General features: G+C 35.1%; 1 protein-coding gene across 5 annotated transcripts in view; it reads left to right on the top strand.

The window, feature by feature from the left end:
- EPHA3 (EPH receptor A3) overlaps positions 1-20,748 on the top strand; it is a 351,638-nt gene that overhangs the window by 260,386 nt on the left and 70,504 nt on the right. For 4 of the 5 annotated variants that reach the window (XM_077774853.1, XM_077774856.1, XM_077774855.1 and 1 more), the window contains exons 6-7: positions 14,417-14,541; positions 17,631-17,793. In XM_077774853.1, coding sequence (XP_077630979.1) covers positions 14,417-14,541; positions 17,631-17,793 — 288 coding nt within the window. The remainder of the gene's footprint in view (positions 1-14,416; positions 14,542-17,630; positions 17,794-20,748) is intronic. The other variant, XM_077774854.1, reaches the window with a different exon arrangement.

Raw genomic sequence — 20,748 nt, 5'->3', positions numbered from 1 at the left:
GTTAGCAATTTGTAGTCCATAAGGACGTTTTAATTTATCTCCAAAAACTTACTTTGAACATATGTTATTTTGTTAAATTATAGATGTTAACTGAATAAATTCTTTGGCTGCATGTTTTCTTCCTACAATTGCTTGATTGTTTTCTTGTAAAAACAATCCTTCCCTGCTGACTTCATGGAATGTGTTGGAAAATTTTTCTCAAAATTTGCCTTTTGTGTCTCTAGTTCTCGTAGCTTCATACTTTATTACAAATTTAATTGATACAGATTTTAAAACAAACCCATAGGTTTGTTGTTGTTTGTTGTTGTTGTTGTTCAAAACTTGTTTTATTTGGGTTGATTTTTTTCTGGTCTGATTTCATGATCCACCATTTCACTAGAAGCTTGTGGTGAATTACCAAAAGAACTTGTAATGTGTTTAAAAACATTTTTTTTTCTAGTTTATCAATGAGAAGAGCACGGACTTTATACTGATAGTATGTAATTGGCTATCCATTAGATGCTAATAATGTTAGTGGAATATTCATTCCACATGTACTCATTTGCAAATTTTATACATTGCGTAGGACCCAGTGTCTGGTCTTACAGAACTCTTGTTCCAGGATCCCCTTTCAGAGTATTAAACCAAACCATTATAGCTCCAAATCAAATTACCAGTTACTTATTTCTCAGGTTAACGAAAAATAAAAGTATCACACGTTAACCATCCAGGAAAGCAAGATATATACATAGATTCATAAATGCATGTATGAAAACCAACTCTGAGCCCCCTAGAATGTAGCTGGAATAGAAAAACCCAGTTGTGTTTGGAGAATGGACTGCCAGACATTTCAAACCTCAAGTTTGCTTTGCCTCTAGCATTTTTCCCTGATTTTTTTCTAGCTAGGTGCACTTTGAAGGAAATTTAACTTGAAAAGCATGTTTCTAAAGCTAAACCACAGACTGAGCAACGTGAATAATAATGATTCTTGGCCTATTGTTTTTCAATTCCAGAAGGAATCTGACAGACCAAGTCAGTAACAAGTAATAATGCCTATATAATGGTTTCACACAGATGTGTCCTTGTTTTTTTCACAAACAAGCCTGAAAATTAGAAAAAAATAATACTTGGAACACAGTGGAAAAACGTTTAAAATTATGCAAAGTCATGCAATTTAACCACTTCTCAATATCAGTAAACCATGTATACTATTATTTTTATTTCAGATTATTCTTTTATATATAAACCTAGTCTTTTATGTACATACTTGTGTGTGTGTGTGTGTGTGTGTGTGTGTGTGTAACTTAATGGGGTGTGTTTAATATCTCATGAAATTTACCCATTTCAAGTGTACAATCCAATAATGTTTAGTACCTCTTCTGACTGATTCAGCCATTGCCATACATCAATTTCGGATAATTTTATCACCCTAATAAGTAAATGGTAAAGTTACCACTGTTTTTAAGCTGTTTTTAAACAGAAATCTAAAGTAAGAGTCTTTATGTTGAATTTAGTTTTTCATAAATAAAACTCAACACAAAGTGACTTGAGTTTAGTTCACAAGCTTGGGAATGAATGTTAAGAATTTTTCCACACTTTGGGTAAAATGTCTTCCTCTGCAAACTGAAGTTTACGCAGCTCTGTCTAAGAACTGTTGGTCTGTGTAGACTAAAGACAATTGTCTGTTAGCTATTGGGAATTGGAAATGCAGGAAACTACACACATTAAAACGAAAGCCAAATTCTTAACAAGTATTACTATTTTGGTATTCACATAATTTTCTTTTTAGCTTTACTTATGCTATCCAAAAATGGAACAACTTAAATCTATTTTTTTTCGAATGTGCTAAAATTTTTATGTTGCATGTGAAAATTAATTTGCTCTACTCCTTAAAATGCTAAGGTCAATTATGTGGCGTTTACATAATTGCAAAAATATGTATTGGTGCATTTCCCTTATTTGGATGGACTTGAGAATTAGAATTCTTCCAAACCTCATTCTAGTTCAAAAGGTACTTGACAAAAATTCTTTAGATAAATTAATCTTGTTGCTGGAAGTAAAGAGGTCAAACCACAGGCATCATGGAAATTAAGCAGCAGGTAGTCTGCCTTTGCTATTTCTCCTTTGTTTTCTGCTTGTATTTTTTAGAATCTGTGGGGAATAAAATGTTGTTTATTGCAATTAAATGTTTACATTTCTTAATCAAGTGATATGGGTAGAGAAAGGGAATTTGGGACAAAAAGAGTTTGGGAAGTATAACTAAATGCAAGCATGAACAATGCAAATTTTACAGCCAAAATAGAAATTTTGCAGGCATGATTGCATTCAGAAATTCTGTAAGTCTCTGCTGGTGTGCATTTTGTTTGTATAAATATGCAAAACATACCCAAATTAGCATACTTCCCACCTGCATCCTTCAGACAGCTAGACTACAAAAAATTAATAAGCACAACCTCTTTTTTACTATTTAATTTGTTAAATTTTAATTGAAATTAGATAAAGGTCTTGGGATGCATAATTTGAAGAGACATAGAGTGCATATGAGGATCCATGTAATTGTCAAATGCATTTAACTCTCTCCTATTTTACTAAAAATTTTCAGGTGATTTCTTTCAAATTAACAAATAAAAACTATTTTGTTTTTAAGAGTATAAACATACCATAAATAATTACCTAGCATCAAGGTAACATAGAAGTAGGGCTGCTTAGGGACACCTGGGTAGGTTAGTCCATTAAGCAAGCATCCAACTTCGGCTCAGGTCATGATCAGGATTGGCTCAGGTTGGTGAGATGGAGCCCTGCATCAGATTCTCTGCTGTCAGGACTCAGCCTGCTTCAGATCCTCTGTCTCCCTCTCTCTCTGCCTCTCCCTGCTTGCACTCTCTCCCTCTCTCTCAAAAATAAACATTATAGAGCAGCTCAGTAAGATGATTTTATGATAATAAACTATTCTCTAGTCTATATAGTTACCCACCCAAAATCTTCCTTTCTGGAATACTCTCTTGCCCCTCCTCCACTTTTTTTCAATCCAGTGAGTATTCCTGTATGTAAATAAATTGGATAGGTCCAAGCTAATTTTGAAAATCTGATTTTGAATGTTGGACCAGCTTGTGCAGATTTTCTGGTATGGGAAGTTTGGGCTTTTATCACTGTAAAGGAATAGATCAACCTCCATGATTCCTAAAGAAGCCTTCTCTCCCTGCTTCACTTAGTCTCTGCTCCACTCAGGGTAGAATTGCTGGGAATATACAAGCCATGGGGGCCAGGCCTACGTAATCCATACACAGAGCAGAATTTCTCAACATTTTTTCTGCTTCCACACACAGAATCAATAATATCTGGATATAACATATACTTCTATGGTGTACATTTATGGAGGAATAATGCACTATAAAAATTCATGATTCATACAACAGTGGGACGTAATAGTTGATTACCTATGCATGTGATACGTATAAGGACAGGACAGTTGTCATTCCTTCAGTAGTAAATCAGTTTCTCACTCACTCAAGAATGTATTTAAGTTAAAGTGAAGTTATTATAAGACCACACATGAATTCAACAAATGCATGAATGTCTGTGTGTGTGTGTGTGTGTGTGTGTGTGTTTCAAATTTTGGTGCCTCAGTTAAAGTTAGCTATTTATTACTTGTGACAGAGATCCCAACTGACCCTACGCAACAGAATTTAAATATGACCTATTGAAGATTCTGGACTGACACAACTATGGATCATTTTCTCTTTTTTCTTTTCTCTTCTTACTTGTAAAAATGAAAAGATCCAGTAAACAGAACAAAATGATTTACCTTGGGCCTCAAGTATGCCAACTAGAAGTAGGTCCAGATAAGAGCTTTAGCTTATGATTTAGTGTGTAGTGTTTAATGATGTGATGTGGCTAAAACCATGGAGTTGATGAGCAGAAACATAAGAGGCCAACAGATAGCAAGTCTCTAAGATCAGAGGATCTCTGAAGGGTCTCAGAGGATCCGAAGGATCTCTTTCTTAAATAGCATAATAGGTTAAAACTATGTACTATTAAAGCTGCTGTAGGCTGATTTTAAACCTTAGTTGGTTAGACATCAGAAACACTGCATCATGGAAATCTCTGGATTTGATGGGAGAGACAAAAAATTACAGCAAGACTGTGCGCATTCCAGGTATTTCCTTAGATATCTTATAGTGCTGTCAAGAAGAAGTCTTTTACTTGCTTGAAATAACTTCTAGACAATATTCCACTACTATAATTGTCTTAAAATATTATTTTTATTATTGTTCAGGTATGGTGAGGCTAACAGATCAATCAGAAGATGATTGTTATGAAGAAGACAGTTTGTTCCTTACAGTTCCCAGTGGAAGGGGAGAATGCCGCACCATGGAGGATCACACAGAGAAATGCTTGGGTCAGTCAGGAGGCAGAAGAAGCAGGCAGAAAGCATGGGCAAGAGACTCTATTGCAGTCTCTGTGGGAAAGGCAATGCAAGATACATACACCTAAGACTGGCTAGTTTGAATAATTTCAGTGGACTTTGAGGTATAGGGACTCTCTAGCTGCCTGGTACCTGGCTGTGAGACAATTAAGGCAGAGAAATATTGCCTCCTAGGCTATACATCTAGATAGAGAAGGCTCTGGATTTATTGCTTTGCATATGAAATGCACACTTCTTGGCCAATCTTTGCTGTTTGTAGGAATTGGCTAGCCTTGGGAGAGGCAATCTACCCCAGTCAGCAAGGCGTCAGAGGCCAGAGTTTTGAGAACACAGAAAATAAGAAGAGGTAGTTAATATAGTTACATAGTAAGATCTGAGCAAAAAAAATCTGTTTTGGCCTCTTTTTAAATTGAAGTAACGTTTACATATAGTGAGTCATATTAATTGTAAGTATAAAATGCAGTAATTTTTGACAAAGATATGTATCTCACTCAAAATATAGACGATTTCTATCAGTGGCCTCTTCCATCTGTCTACAGTTAGTTTGCTAAGTTTAATTTATTTAAGACCAGTATATATTTTGTCTTGTTTACTATAACTATATTATATATTTTATGTATTATAATAAATATAAAACTATATATTAATATTATATAAATATGTTTTATACATAAATATTACTATATATAATATAAATTTTTCTCCCCATTTCTGTCTTGATTGAGCACATAAACCAAACAGCCCGAGAGGGTAATCTTTTTTATTATATTTCTTACCATTATGTGTAAAGTGGAAGCAGAATAAATGTCAGTTGTCTCCTGCACTAACAATGTATCTAAGTTGCACCTCTCCACTTCTGCAGTAAATTAGAAGGCAGCAAGCCCTTTGTCACAGGCTCGACAGAGGGTACCATCAAGGTCCAGAGTCAGCTCCATCTGTCCTCTGCTGGAATGTAGCAGCTCTACCTCTAATTGACTGAGTTAGAACAGACTTATTACCTCAGCCACCCTTTAAAAGAAACATACAAACAAAAACTCACAATGTGGTTACCTTAGTTATAATCTAAACTTTGTTCTTCACTCATCTGGGCTTGACTTTGCAGCATAACCCTTTTCCCACCACCATATTTCCATTAGCCATATTCAGCAATCATCCCTCTTAATCTTTGGAACTGTCTATACTAAAATAACCTTTTCTGCACTAAAAAGTTGTATAAGATATTATCTGATTTTGCCCAAGGGTTCATATTTAGTTATTTACTTTGATTACTCACTTGAATTTTGAAGCTTGTACACTACTGTCTTTATTTTGTGGAAACCACTCAATTAAGACAACATGCAGGAAATCTTGTTGAAATTAATCCTACATTGGTTGGGAACGTGGGATATTAAAATCCCATCAAAGCAAATTTTCAAAATCTATAACTAGAAAAACTTTTCTAAGGGCAACTTTAAAAAAAATAATCTGGATTTAGACATTAAGACTCACAAAGTCAAGATGTAGCTTCTGGAAATTTTAAGATATTCAGAAATTTTAAGATATTGAGATATGAAGTGAGTAATTTCTCAAACAACTTTTGGCTGTCTGGGAGAGAAGATTCTATCCTTTCCATGTAGATTGTTTATATTATCTCTGGAACATATTTTTCTAAGTTTAGGCATAGGAAAATAGCTAGAATTGTAAAGCAAATATTTTCAGAAATAAAGAATATTGTGTATTTTAAAATAATGTGTGCATAGCTAAATGCCTGTCTAGGAATTTTGAAAGTACTTTCTGTTTCATGCGTAATTGATGAAGAAAAAGAATATCCCAGATGTAGTTGAAAATCATTTGTCTCACGTAAAGAGTAAAAGACAATCAGGTTCTCTAGCACCATATAATCTGTGTAAGAAAGAACATTAGGTTAAAATACACACATGCAAATACACACACTTATATACACGCAAATATTTAGATGAAGAACCAACTATCAGCATCATTGCCCTGCATATCAAAGCATGATGTCTTTGGATAGGGCTCACTAGGCTCAGAAACTGCAGAAACTTTGAAAGTACGCATCTCCCTCTGAAAGACCTAAAGAGAAAAGAATATTGTAGAATATCTCAGCAAATCTAAGAAACATATTTTATTTTTGTCCTAAAAGTAATGATGTTGTAGATATATATAACCTCTTCAGTAATCTTAGTATTTTATGATAACTTTGCTAGTGTACTGTATTTTTCAATGACAGAAAGTTAAGAAAAAACTTTTATTTGCTCTAATTTCTATTATTTCCTACCTACGTGATTCCTTATTTTAGAGATTAATCAAGTCCAAGTGAACAATAAGAGTTTTTAAAATAGTTACTTATCAATATTAACCTCTTTCACATTGAAACATTATTTTTAAAAACTTGTGGTTTACCTTCCATAGATTTTCAAAGCCATATCACATATGTGAGATAACAGAAAATACATATTAGTCTCTGTCCCCAGTTCCTAGCAGAGAGCTCCTAAAACTCTTGTAATTTTCTTTTTTTTAATGTTTATTTATTTATTCTGGGAGAGAGAGAGTACAGGGGAGGGACAGAGAGAGAAGGAGAGAGAGAATCCCAAGCAGACTCCGCACTGTTAGCAGAGTTGGATGTGGGACTCGATCTCATGAACTGTGAGATCATGACCTGAGCCAAAACAGTTCCCGGATGTCAACTGACTGAGCCACTTAAGTTCCCCAATCTCTTGTCATGTTCTAAGTGATCGAGCAATAGGAGCATTTTTTGTTCTAGTACTTGGTTGTTAGCATCAGTTCCTGATACAAGACTCCTGAAACTCTTGTAATTTCCTGGGCAAGAAGTGTATCTGTTGTTCTAATGAGGTGACTCTGGGTAAGCTTCTGGATGGCTCCTGGATGGGGACTGGTGAGTGGAAAGACCAAGCCATGATGAGAAGCTTGGGATTTTCAACATTGCCACCCATTCTCTTGAGAAGGGAGAAGGTTTGAACATGGAGTTAAGCTTGATCATGCCTACCTGATGAAGCCTCTGTAAAAATTCTAATATTATGAGATGTGGAGGGCTTCCAGGTCTGGGAGGAGAGTCACGTACCAGCAGGGTGATACACCCGTACTCCACCAGGAGAGAAGTTCCTGTACTTGGGACCCTCCCAGACCTTGCTCTGTGTATCTCTTTATATTCTTTAATGAATTGATATATGTAAGTATTTTCCTCAGGGCTGTGAGCCATATTAGCAAAGAAATCAAAGGGGAGAAGGAGGTCATGGGAACCTTTGATTAGTAGCCAAGTCAGACCAAAATTGTGAGTTACCTGAGAGCCTACTAGGTGCAACTGGTTAAATGGAGGACAATCCTGTGGGACTGAGCCCTTAACCCATGGATTCTGATGCTATTTCTAGTAGATAATATCAGAATTTAAATTGTAAGAAACCCAGCTGGTATCATAGAATTGGTCAGTGTGAGGAAAACTCACACATTTGGTGACCAGATGTGTCAGAGTGTTGTGACTGTAGTAGTTGGAAGAGAATGCCGGCGCTATTGGTTCGGTTGAGGAAATTACTTTTCTCTTTACTATAGAAAATTAATGACATAATTTTATAGATAAGGGTATCTCTGCTAAACATAGAGTTTTCATTTTGGTTCGAATTTTGTTATTTTAACATCAAGAGCAAAATAGAATTTATCTTTCAAAGGAAATAACCACAAAATATATTGTATAGTTTACTGCAAAGCTAATCAAACTGCATAGCTAGTTTTATGCAAGGTTGTCATGACATTAAGCACTAAAGACTCTGAGGGGCTTATAATATAGTGGGAAGACATATTGGTAAGCAAATTATGTAATTACAACATAATGCAGTAGGCTAAATAATAAGAGAATGAACAATTATTCTGTACATCAGAATAGAGGAAGAAGCTGATTAACCTTTGCCTGAGGGACTCAGGAAGGGCAGTATGGGGGAATTCTTTTAGCAATGGATTTCTAAGGATTATAAATACAAGAGATTTTTCAGATGGAAAGGAAAAGATTGAGTGTTCCAGACAGCGAGTGTAGCGGACAGATGACCAAAGAAATTATCTTTAGATTTTTAGTTTGAAAGGGGAGCAATAAATAATAAAGCTAGTATGTATGTTTCTGTCTTATGAAGAACCTTAAATAATTATGTAATGAATTTCAATTGATGTATCTCCTTGTAGTTCAGAACTTCCCAAATGTGTGATCTTAGAGTTTTCTGTATGAACTTAAAAGTGTAGATTACCAGACCTTTCTTTCGGATCTTATAGTTAGTTAAAAAGCTTAGAAAAGACCGATTTGAAATTATGAAATTTTGAAGGAGGGGAGGGTTAATGTTTCATTTACTTTATAAAATGATAAGTCATCAAAAGGTGTAGAAAGTTGCATTTCTGGAAGAACTGAGATGAAAAGTGTAGAATCCAATGCAGGTGAAAAGTGGCAAGAGTTTGAACTGAAGCAGGGCTGGAAAAGTAGAAATGAATAAAGAAAGTCTATCAGCTTTCAGATTTTGAAGCTGTTGGCCTGCAGGGTTGCTGGTGAGGGAGAGTACATAAAGTTTAACTCTGAAATTCAAACTGGTTAGGCTGTAAAGATAGTGAGTCCTGAGACCCAAACAGGAAATTCCGGACAGCAACAGGTTGAGGAAATCAGGACTGGGGTGGTGAGATGGAGAACATTAAGCTATGAATGATCATGCTAATTCAAACCCAAAAGTGTTTCTGGATTTAATAGAAGGGTTCACTTCCTAAAAAACCAAGAAGGAAATGTTCTTAAGTGGGCATTGTAATGAATGGTACAAAAATATAAGGGAGTAATGCTTTTAAAGGCATGTCTGATTCAAAGTAAAAATCTTTCAACCATTTACTGCATAATATTTTCCCATGGAGATAATTTTAAAAAGCTTTGGCTCACTTAGAAAAGAAATACTGAGCCCTTTTTGTTATTACTTTAACTTGTCCAATCTCTAAACCACAGATACCTCAGAGGTTCATTAGAAATTCCCAAACCCAGAAGGAGGAAAGTCCCAATAAAAACAAACAAACCAAACTAGATCCTTTAGGAGTTGAATTTTGAAGTTTTGACTTCCTGATTCTAAGGATGGGTCATATTTTAGCTGCAAAATAATAGTAAACGTAACTTAAATACACCACAGTTAAAATAATGAATCTCTTCCATGTCTGTCAGATTTGGCATGCAAATATATCATGTGTATGTGTAATTCAAATACAATTTGTAAACCATACAAGCCCCATCTCTAACCCAATCTCTTTACATGGAAACCTCTTTAAGTTTTCTGCTTCTTCATTGAATTTTCTGCTTCTTCACTGAAATTTGTTTTTTCGATTATTTCATTAGATGCAGTCAATGGCTTGAGTTACATTGGCAATGGGAGAAAACACTGCCTTTCTTTTATAAATAAATAACTGGGGTTTAATGACCAACTATTAAAGGTTATACTTCTCTTATCTCACTGTCCTCTAGACTAGCCATTACATGTTTCTGATTTAAGAGGCTGCCAATTGCAATGGTCTGGAACTAGGCAAGTAGATACCCAGTGAACATCTAATCCTTGGTTCCCAGAAACTGATGTTTCCCCAGAACAGAAATTGAAAGCATTTGATAGCAGTTTTTACAAAACACATATTACAAGATAACATAGGGTAAAAATACCAGTATAGTCCTGTGTCATAACCAAAAAAAAAAAAAAAACTTTTAAAGAAGAATTAATTGAAAGAGCCTTGAGCAAGTCAGCTGTGACACTGCAGAATTTTTGTAGTACCTTGAAGGGTCAGAATTTTTCAGTGGTATAATGTAAGTATAGGAAAGCTTCATGGGAGTTCCTGGGTGGCTCAGTCAGTTGGGCGTCCGACTTCGGCTCAAGTCATGATCTTGCTCATGGGATCGAGCCTCACATCAAGGTCTGTACTGACAGCTCAGAGCCTGGAGTCTGCTTCAGATTCTATGTCTTCTTCTTTCTCTCTGCCCCTCCCCTGCTCATGCTGTCTCTCTCTGTCTTTCTCAAAATAAATAAACTTTAAAAAAAAACTATGAAAAAAAAAGGAAAGCTTCATGGAGGATTATTAACTGTGATTCATGAGGCTCTCTTTCCCTCCCAAACCTTTTTTCTTGTATGTGTATTCTTTTAAGAAATATTTCAATTAAAATATAATACATTTCACTTTGTAAGTATGCCATGTCCCCATTCTTTATTTCCCAGAGGACAGGTATATCCGGTTTACCCCAAACAGCAAAAGCTAAGGATCAAATAATTGTGTCCTATCAAATATCAGTACAACCAAGCTGTACTTTCACACCAAGACATTATTTTAAAGAAGGCTGTTAGCTTACTAAAAATTATTTCCTACCTACTGTTTTAATTTTTCTTGTTACCACTTTTTCATATGCTCTTTCCTATAAAACTCTGTATTTACTAACCTGCATAAAAGCCTGGACCAGGTTCATAGCAGCCTATTTTGTCATCAACTTCTTCCTCTTAATGAGAGTCGTTTCAGTAATATATCATTTGACGTATATAAAAGAGGCCTCAGATTAAAACTCTTAATCTTCGGTTTTTGGCTTGTTGACCAGTAATTGCTGTTTTAGCTTTTACACCTGAATTTTGCTGCGAACGACCTGTGTCTCCTCCTCCTATGTAACTTTTCACTCTAGCTGAGAGCATATTTCTAGTTTTGGGATGTATATAAGTTTATTTACTTATTTTGAGAGAGAGAAAGAGAGAGTAAACTCTCAAACGTGCACGGGCAGGAAAAGGGCGGAGAAAGAGGGAGAGAGACAATTTCAAGCAGGTTCTGTTAGCACAGAACCTGATGTGGAGCTCAATCTCAGGAACTGTGAAATCATGTCCTGAGCCAAAATCAAGAGTCAGACAACCAACTGAGCCACCCAGGTGCCCCTATATTTTTTTTCATTCCATGTAACTATGACTCACCATTCTTTCACATCAAAGTTAAAAAAAAAAAAAAAAAGAAATGATGACCAAAAAGTCAAATCTATTTTATGGTATATATTGCAATACCATGTTCTCTTACATATTAAAAAATAATAATAAATTTAAAAGATTTGTATGGAGTTTGGAAACTGGCACTTTGAACAAATCACTCTTTAATACCTGGAAATTAACTTAAAGAAATGTAATCCATATCACTGTTTCTGATTAATATTACAAATTCTACAAGCACATAAGGAAGTGTAGACAAATTATACTTCAAGACATGAATTCGGAGTGTTCTAGAAAATCTTTTCAAAAGCATTGATACAGTGTAGTGCCCACGGAATTCATCTCTTCCTGCAGTATGTTTCATTATGTCCTAAAATTATTTATTAGGAGAGAGAAAAACAATTTCTGTTAATTATTTATGAATATTAAAATATTGATGAGCATTACCTCAATGTGACGGGATCCCAGCTGGTGCGCAGGGCTGACACTGTTGAAACGTAGCCAACACAAGAGGCGTGCATTAAAAGAGCAGAACAAATGACTTAACAGAGGCCTAAAAGCAGCAATCAGAAAAGGTTCATTTAACTTAGAGATGGCACAAGCTCCGAGCAATTGCCTCTACTTAAGTAAGTGTGGAATTACAAAAGACTATTTATTACAGTCAAACAGGGCCCTGCAGCTTGCTCAAAGACCTTTGAAGAATTTGAGCAGTTATAGAGCCTTGCTCAGTGCAGAAGCAGTAAACGTTGGGCAGATCCCAGCCTACAAAGCTTTCATTAAAACGTTAATATAGCCTTCCTCACAGTTGTTCTTAGAAAATGAATTATTTTCTCTCTTGTTTTTGGTTTTTGGTTTCTGTGGGTTTTGTGGGGGATTTTTGCTTTTGTTTTTTTGGGGTTTTTTTTGTCACTGTTGTTTTTTAAGGGGAGATGCCATGCATGGTAATTTTCAAAACTTCTCTGAAAAATGTATTTTAATTGTTAGGAAAAATGAACGAGTTTCATGGTGATATGGATTCAGTGTAGGGTCTCCATGGGTTTACTAATAAAGTGTTCCAACAGTAAGCATCTTTGAAATGCTCTGTAAGTATATATTAAAAGTTACTCCATTACGAATTTATTTCAGTAGGAAACTTAGTGGAATTTTTCATTTTGTACAAAAACAATATTTGTTTCACAGGACATTAGTGCTACAACTTTTTTATTAGCAATGGGATAATGAATTGGGTTTTTTAGGTGTTAGAGTTAAAGTAAAAGAAAATAATTCTCAAAATGTAACTTTTTTATTTATTTATAACTGAGTGATGTATTTAGATACATTGAATACATTTATAACACTTTAGTGAAATATAAACAAAATAAATTATTCTTTGCTAAGAATCAATTCAAAGTAGCAAACCAGTACAGGTTGGAGGGGTGAGGGTGCTATGAGGCCAATCCAAGAAATAAAACAATAATATTGAATAGACGAAAATTAAATATGAGAAGTAAACGATGCTAAATTACATGAAAGGATATTAATTGCTAATAGGAAAAATATGAATAAAAATGTATTTACTTTCCCATCAGAAAAGCAACAACTACATTTTTCCTTGGCAAAAGATTCAATAATCCTTCCCTGCCCATTAAATGAATCATGCTCTAATTACAAAAGAGTTCAGAAGATCTTACAAATAGTAGAAATAGGGGGATGGGAAATGTATTGCAGCAGATTTTTCATTTACATTTACCCATTCTAATACAGGGTCATGAGGCAAGCTTAACAAATGCTTTATTTTAAGTAAGGAATACAAATGAAAAGCATTTATAAATGGGAACAATTTAAGAGGTTAGATGCAAATGTCAGCATGCGACAATCACAGGAACATCAAATCCTCAAATACGAAACTTCTAATGCTAGCTACTTGGGTGAATGAATACAAATACACTGCATTCTCATAATTCTAGATTTGAGAAAAATCTATAAGAAAATAGGTTTTTAAGCAGTGAAAACAATTCAATAGTTAATGTACTTGAAAATTCTTTATTTTTGTTTGTTTCATGTTTGCAATTTATTTTGCTGCGGTCCATTAGGGCAGAATGCTGCTGAGCCCCACAGTGAGATATTTCAGTTGGCCAGTGTACCAAAGCTGAGATTTGAAACCAGAAGTGCACTGAGGGATAGTACGCATTTTTCTTTTTAATGGAAGGATTTAAAAGAGGATATCACTTAAAATTAATTTAATATTCCATTAGAAATGAAGGTGACCCTATGATATCTGATCCAAACAGATGATTTTGATTCTTATTCTATACTTTAGGTAATGCATAGCAAAACATAACAAGTGTAGAATCAGCACCCAATAAGACACCCTAAAATATATCCCAAGCTTTGTGACACCAAAAGTAATCAGTTCCTTAGTATTTCTTATTAAATATATATATTTTAAGAAATAAAAATGTAACAGCAGAAAATTGTTATTTCCTGATAATTTTATTCATGTGAGATTTTTGTCAAAAGTCAAGACCTACTATAATATGTTCTAAACCCTGTATATTTTACAATACACTAAATATTATTATTACCTATAGATACCAAGGGACTCCTGGTGCATAATGGATTCCAGTCCTCTTAAAGAGTTGCATATGAAAATGTTATCAATGAGCTGAAGAATCTGGCATTAATAACTTTGCAACATTATAACAAATAGGTAGCCCTGATGTTTTGTTCTTTTTTTAATATATCAAATATATTTCATTGCTTACATTATAGTAGCAGATTGAAAACATCTGCTCACTTGCCACCAGTCCACCAGCAGCTGAAAATCTCAGCTCATTTTCCATAGGCTTGTATGTACCAAGGCTATAATCCAGCTGCTGAGGCTTGATATGTGGCCAGATTAATACTCCAGAGCCTCTGAAATGGAGACAGTGCTTTCTTGCCGAAGATTAGAGCAATGATAGCCTGAATTTGCTTGTTCCCTTCTCTCTCTGCTCTTCTTTACCACCCTTACCAGTTGGATTGATTGGTGTCCTCCCAACGTCCCCTCCGATTTTTTTCTTTACAGCTCCATCGCCTGTCATGACGATCAAGAAGGATCGAACATCCAGAAACAGCATCTCTTTATCCTGGCAGGAACCTGAACACCCTAATGGGATCATATTGGACTACGAGGTCAAATACTATGAAAAGGTGGGGAGATGATGTTAAAGGGTTGGGCTGTGTAGGGAAAAAGGTTACCTTGTTATGACTTGTGCACTTGCAGAGAAATCAATGGCACGGTAGAGCTCTGTTTGGAACTCTGGTCCTCTGATACCTTTGATTTATAAGTAGAGTGGGGTTTTAAAATCATTGTGCCGGGGCGCCTGGGTGGCTTAGTCGGTTAAGCGTCCAACTTTCGCTTAGGTCATGATCTCACGGTTCGTGGGTTCGAGCCCCGCATCAGGCTCTGTGCTGACTGCCAGCTCAGAGCCTGGAGCCTGTTTCAGTCTGTGACTCCCTCTCTCTCTGACCCTCCCCTGCTCACGCTGTCTCTCTCTCTCTCTCCTAGAAATAAATAAAACATTTAAAAAATAAAATAAAATCATTGTGCCAAATATCCCCCATTTTGTAGCAATAAGCCACAGCAAAAATGTCAGTACCAGATTTAAGCTATCTAGTTGTGGCATTAGAAATGACATTTGTCCTTTCACATTGAGACTTGTTCTACCAACTATTTCAGTGATTCATCTACTGATGGGCTGTTCCTTAGTTTATTGCCTAGGCATCGTTTCCTGACCTTCACATTCACATGAATTTCATTCAGTACAAATAGGAACATTGAACTAATAACAAAACCATTGTGTTATTGAACTGACAATGAAAAGCTTTCTTGATATTATACAAGGTAATTTAGAAAGGTAGGTGTAGATGGATAAGTTTGATCCACATCATAAAATTGTGGTTCAGTAATACAATTATAAAAATAGGTGCATAATTATTTATAAGTAGAATTTAGGATATAGTATTTCATCACTCTAAACGGCACTTATTTTTCTTTGGTTATAAATTATGGTGAGGTTTGAAAGCAAGATATATTTAAATCTTATCGGACCTAGGTGGTTTTATAGCTACCAACATGAACAAACCATATTTGTGTGCACTTTACAAAGTATTTTAAGGTGAATTAAAAATAAATTGTGCATTTATGGAGCACTTCATAGAACAGTTTGGCATACATTATTTAATTTTGAGTTGTCTGATAATCCTACAAAAGTGGGCAGATAGGTTCATCCACAAATAAGAAAACAGAGTCAATGGCATTATTTGAATTGTTCATAAGCTCACTGTTAATGAACAGGTCTCTGGTTTGATTCCAGGCAGCCATGACTCTTCCATTAGTGTGTTTCCCTGTATTAGAAGCCTTGCTCTAAACGAATGTGGGTTATTAGAGACAGGAGAATTAGTGGTATGAATAGTTGTGCAAAAAAATCATAATGTGTAAACATTTATCTACATTGTGTATTTATTCTCTTTATTGAGGTTAATGTATTTCACAAACAAGTATGATGACATTTTCTTCCATACTGCCACATGCAGGGAAAGGAATCTCTTTCATTAAAAGAAGAAAAAGAGGGCTAATCAACTTTATTGTGCTAAAGGCATAGTATAAATAACTTACATCCTAGCTTTTGGTGCTCCACTGTAACAATGTGAAATACTCATCTGATTATGAGCTTTTGTTTTTAAAAGTGTTTTTAAAAGATTGGGCAAATATAAGAATCCATGTTTTATAGACAATGCAACAAAATAAAATAAATAATGATATGCCTCAGTTCACACTAGATAGAAAAACCAGGAAACATCCAACCTTTAGACCTTTAGGGCTAATTCAGAAATACAGTTAATCTATGCTCATATCTTGACAAACATTCACAAAATTCTGAACTTCTGTCAGACTCTACCAGCAAAGCACAATGCACATCCTTAGATTAAACAATACTTACCAGTGCAGGAAAAAATGGCTGAATCTACTTTTTAATCCCTAAACATTTTAAAATTTGATACAAACTTACTTGCAATATTATCTTCAATATATACATTTATATAAATACTTACTTTTATCTTACATACATAAATTTAAAAATTATTCATATGTATATGAATTCATATATATGTGTGTGTATATATATATATAATGATACTTGGAAACGTTTTGAATGTTTCACTAGAATTTAAGCTCATTAATATCTAGCTTTCTTTTTCTTTCTTTCTTTTTTTTCAAGGTCTAGCTTTTTTTGACTGTTTAGTTCACTAATAATGATAAACAGAGTGAAGTTTAGGCATATGCTCAAGCTTTTAAAAAATGAATTATTTCTGTAAAATAAATATATTTGATCCTCTTTATTATTTAATATACCAACTCAAATGCTACTTAATACATACCTAGCATCTCTAACTAAAATGGGTCTGTAATATTGAACATTTTCTGGTACTATTCTGTCATTTTGGTTGAGGATGTCCACTCCAGGCCCCACCATGGTGCAGGGACATTCCACCATTGTTCAAAATCAGGTTACCCAAAAGCGCTCACTATATGTTAATGTGCCTTAGGGGGAAAACACAATTCTGTGTAAATCCAATTTTTGTACACAAGGCGTGACACTAAAAGACTTTACTGTTAATGTGCACTGTGAATCTCCTTCTATACAATGTGAGTCTCCTGGAGAAGATCCTTTGGGGAAATATCTCTAGGCTTTGATCCAAAGATATGTGCCTCTACTGAATCACAGTGACTTAGATTAAATACAGTGCACAGATAACTGATTCTGAGAAAGTTATTAATGTAGTGCTATATATAAAACCTGGGCCTTTTTAAATTTTAGTATTCTGTAATTGATAAAATATTTTTCTGAGAATCAGTAGCGTATCCCTATTAAGTTTAATTCAAAAGAATATTTTCCTCTTTGTAAGTTTATTTTTGAAATTGGACTGAAGTTTTCATTCAGGCTTGGCAATGAAGAAAGCATATCACTCGCATATTCACTAACGTGTAAGAATGAAAACTAACTTCTGCTGTATGTGCAGGGCACAAATCATTTTATCCAAGTTAGGAAATTCTGTATGTATTTTTAGCCTAAAAATGCCTCTATTGTATTCAGAGAGTGAAATAATTGTCATCTCTTTCATGCGTCCTTTGTTGTTGGTAAAATCTGCAAGAACTGATTTTGGGTGGCTCACCTTTTTACTATCTAATTACCTGATGAAGATTTGATTTTAACATGATTTTTCTTACCTCAAAGCAGGAGCAAGAGACAAGCTATACCATTCTGAGGGCAAGAGGCACGAATGTGACCATCAGTAGCCTCAAACCTGACACTACTTATGTATTCCAAATCCGAGCCCGAACTGCTGCTGGATACGGGAGCAACAGTCGCAAGTTTGAATTTGAAACTAGCCCGGACTGTATGTATTATTTCAGTGTAGGGTGTAGGGGGAGGTCTGTTGCAAAGGTGTCTGATAATTCATTCTCCTCTCCATCTAAATTTAGATAATGTTTACACATTTAGATGCATTGAAAGTATATTGCCTGAAATATTTAACAATTTATATAGCATTGGGTCTGTAGATTTGTATAAGTGTGGGTGTGCATCTGGGTGGGATTTTTTTTTCGTTTTTACAAATAAAACATATTCCAAGGCCTGGAATGCTACTGGTCTTCTATTGGCAATAAGTTGCTTTGAAGAATGCTATTTAATATGGTTACATACTCCTTGTACCTGTTCATCCAGCTATTCCAGGTTCACTGCATGATTCAGTGAACTATGAAAAGAAACTTGCTGATCCATGAGGATTTTAATATTGTTTTAATCCTTAACACATTCAATCTTGTATCACTTGGAGATTAAGGATTTTTGAAACCTGATTTATCACCTCATTCACATTCACAAGCAATTTGGATAGTCTTGTGTGTCTGACACCAAATTTGGCATAGACTGGTCTAAAATTGGCAAACATTTTCCCAGTAGCATTTCTCTTTTTTTCAAATGCATTTGCTTCACATTAGAAAAATTCTCTGCTAAACTATAATTTTCAGAAAGCTAATAAATATCACAGCCATGGTACTAATACAAAGTGAACACAAGATCAAGTTCAAGTTAAGGATTTTATTTAGTGTATTAATTAATGAGGAGACTATTATATATTTATTTCTGTTTATTGCATCCTACAAAAGATTAAACTGGTTTATTTTTTAAATTAAAGTAAAATTTGAAGAACAGATAAATATACACATATAAATACATATTTGTGTATATATGTATTCTAGGCAATCAGGAATACTTAAATTTATTAATTTGTTCCAGGCTGATTAATATCCTATAGGACAATAAATGTAATCATTGGAGTCATCTTTTCTACTGTACATAAAGCAGTTCTATCTCTCTAGTGAATGTTCTATTTTAATTGTAATGGGAACAATTGTTATACATCACTGTTTTCCTGCAACTTAAATTCACAGTTGTAAAATAGCCTAGGAAGACAATCAAAGGTGAACTCCGTCTAGAAACAGATCATCCAGAGAGGGTCTGACAATGGCCAGCACAGTACTGAAGGGACACCCAGTCATCTCTGTTGACTGTTCCAATTTGGCATTTCTCCTGGCATGATATTTCCTATCTAAATATTTTGTTCATGATCTAAAAGCACATTGGTTTTGGTACGGTAATATTTTTATTATGCGCACAATCCATACCTAATAGAACATTAAAGTGGTGCCTGGGTGGCTCAGTCGGTTAAGCAGCTGACTTTGGTCTAGGTCATGATCTCCTCATTCCAAGTTCTAGCTCCGTGTCTGGCCCTGTGCTGCTGGCTCAGAGTCTGGAGCCTATTTGAGATTCTGTGTCTCCCTCTCTCTCTCTCTCTCTACCCCTCTCCCGCTCATGCGCACTATCTCTCTCTCAAAATAAATAAATGTGAAAAAAAAGAAACATTAAAGATAAACACAAATTACAAAAACAATCTAATATAACAGCTACTCTATCAAATAGTTACGCTATTTTTATGGCACACCTTTTGTCAGATATGGTGAATTTCGCTACCATTACTGGCTGTATTTTCTGCAAGGTATTGGGAATTGAGTGTTCTTAGAAATTATCAGCTCACACTGAAACGCGGTAATACTTCTAACTCAAAGGAGAGCTAATCCTCAAAATCACTAACCTACACTTCAAGACCTCTGCTAATCCTCCTGTGATGGATATACATGTTTTCACCTCTGTGGCAGTCTTGGAGAGCCTGCTCGGATGTCCCTGCCCCCAAGGCAGCAGTGGGCAGACAGCCTCCAGCTGCTGCACCTTCAGTAACCACCGCAGGCTTCATGCAGGGACCACGCTCTCCACCATGACTAAAGACTGCAAATGGGGCAGGAGGCGGGCCCTTCTGCCTACAGCAGGACTCAGGACTCCACGGGCAGTCTTCGCTCCGGGCCTCCAAGAAGAAAGGGCTCTCTGAGAACATTAGAAACAGAATGTTCTAAAATACCATGAAAGTGCATCTTTAACAGGTTTAAAACAAATTTAAAATTTTAGATGACATCATAACAAACTTTAATTGCATTTTAGCATTAGTAGTTCTCAATCTTTTTGTAAAATTTAAGTAATGCAGGAAAGTTTCTTTTTTTTTTAAGATTTTACTTTTAAGTAATCTCTACACCCAAAGTGGGGCTCAAAATCACAACCCCGAGATCAGGAGTCACATGTTCCACCAACTGAGCCCACCAGGTATCCCGCGAAACAGTTTCCTATTCTGAAATGATTACAAATTGAATTTTTTTTTCAAACTTTTAAATGGCTATTTAAGTTAGGAACAACAAAACCTACATGTGCTTTACCAAGAAAGATCACAAATCCCAGCAAGCAAAAAAACACATGTTCATTATATCCTGTGGTAGAAATTAGGCATATTGAGGGGCAGGAGGGGCAGATCACCATTAGATACACATATTTTATTTTTTTAATCAGCACTTAACTCTAGCTGATATGTAAATTTTCAAAGGGAACAAAAAAATCCCAATATACTAATGTGAATACAGATTTACTACAGATACTGCTGTGGTGGCATTTTGCATGAACCTCTAATGAGCCTTCAGTGTCTGAGGTTTAAGAAATATTCCATTGAAAACTACAGAGTTTTGGGGTTTTGCCAAAGAAGTTTTATACTTGCAATAGTTTCACTGTTGGATAGAGCAGATGAAAAGAGAATGAGAAGAAAAAGATGAGCATTTTAACATCTTGTTCCTCACATATAAATATCTTTGAGTTGTTCAGTTTGCTATTTTAAAAACTCAGTTTACTCTTTTTTACCATAGAATTCTTCCAGACTTTAAATATGGATTAAAAAAAAGGTAGCTTTGGTCTTGGC

The sequence above is a fragment of the Crocuta crocuta genome, unplaced genomic scaffold, assembly GCF_008692635.1.
Source record: "Crocuta crocuta isolate KB4526 unplaced genomic scaffold, BGI_CrCroc_1.0 scaffold6, whole genome shotgun sequence".
In the NCBI taxonomy this organism is placed as follows: Eukaryota; Metazoa; Chordata; class Mammalia; order Carnivora; family Hyaenidae; genus Crocuta; species Crocuta crocuta.
The sequence above is the reverse complement of the archived record's forward strand: the minus strand, read 5'-3'. Positions and strand labels throughout refer to the sequence as shown.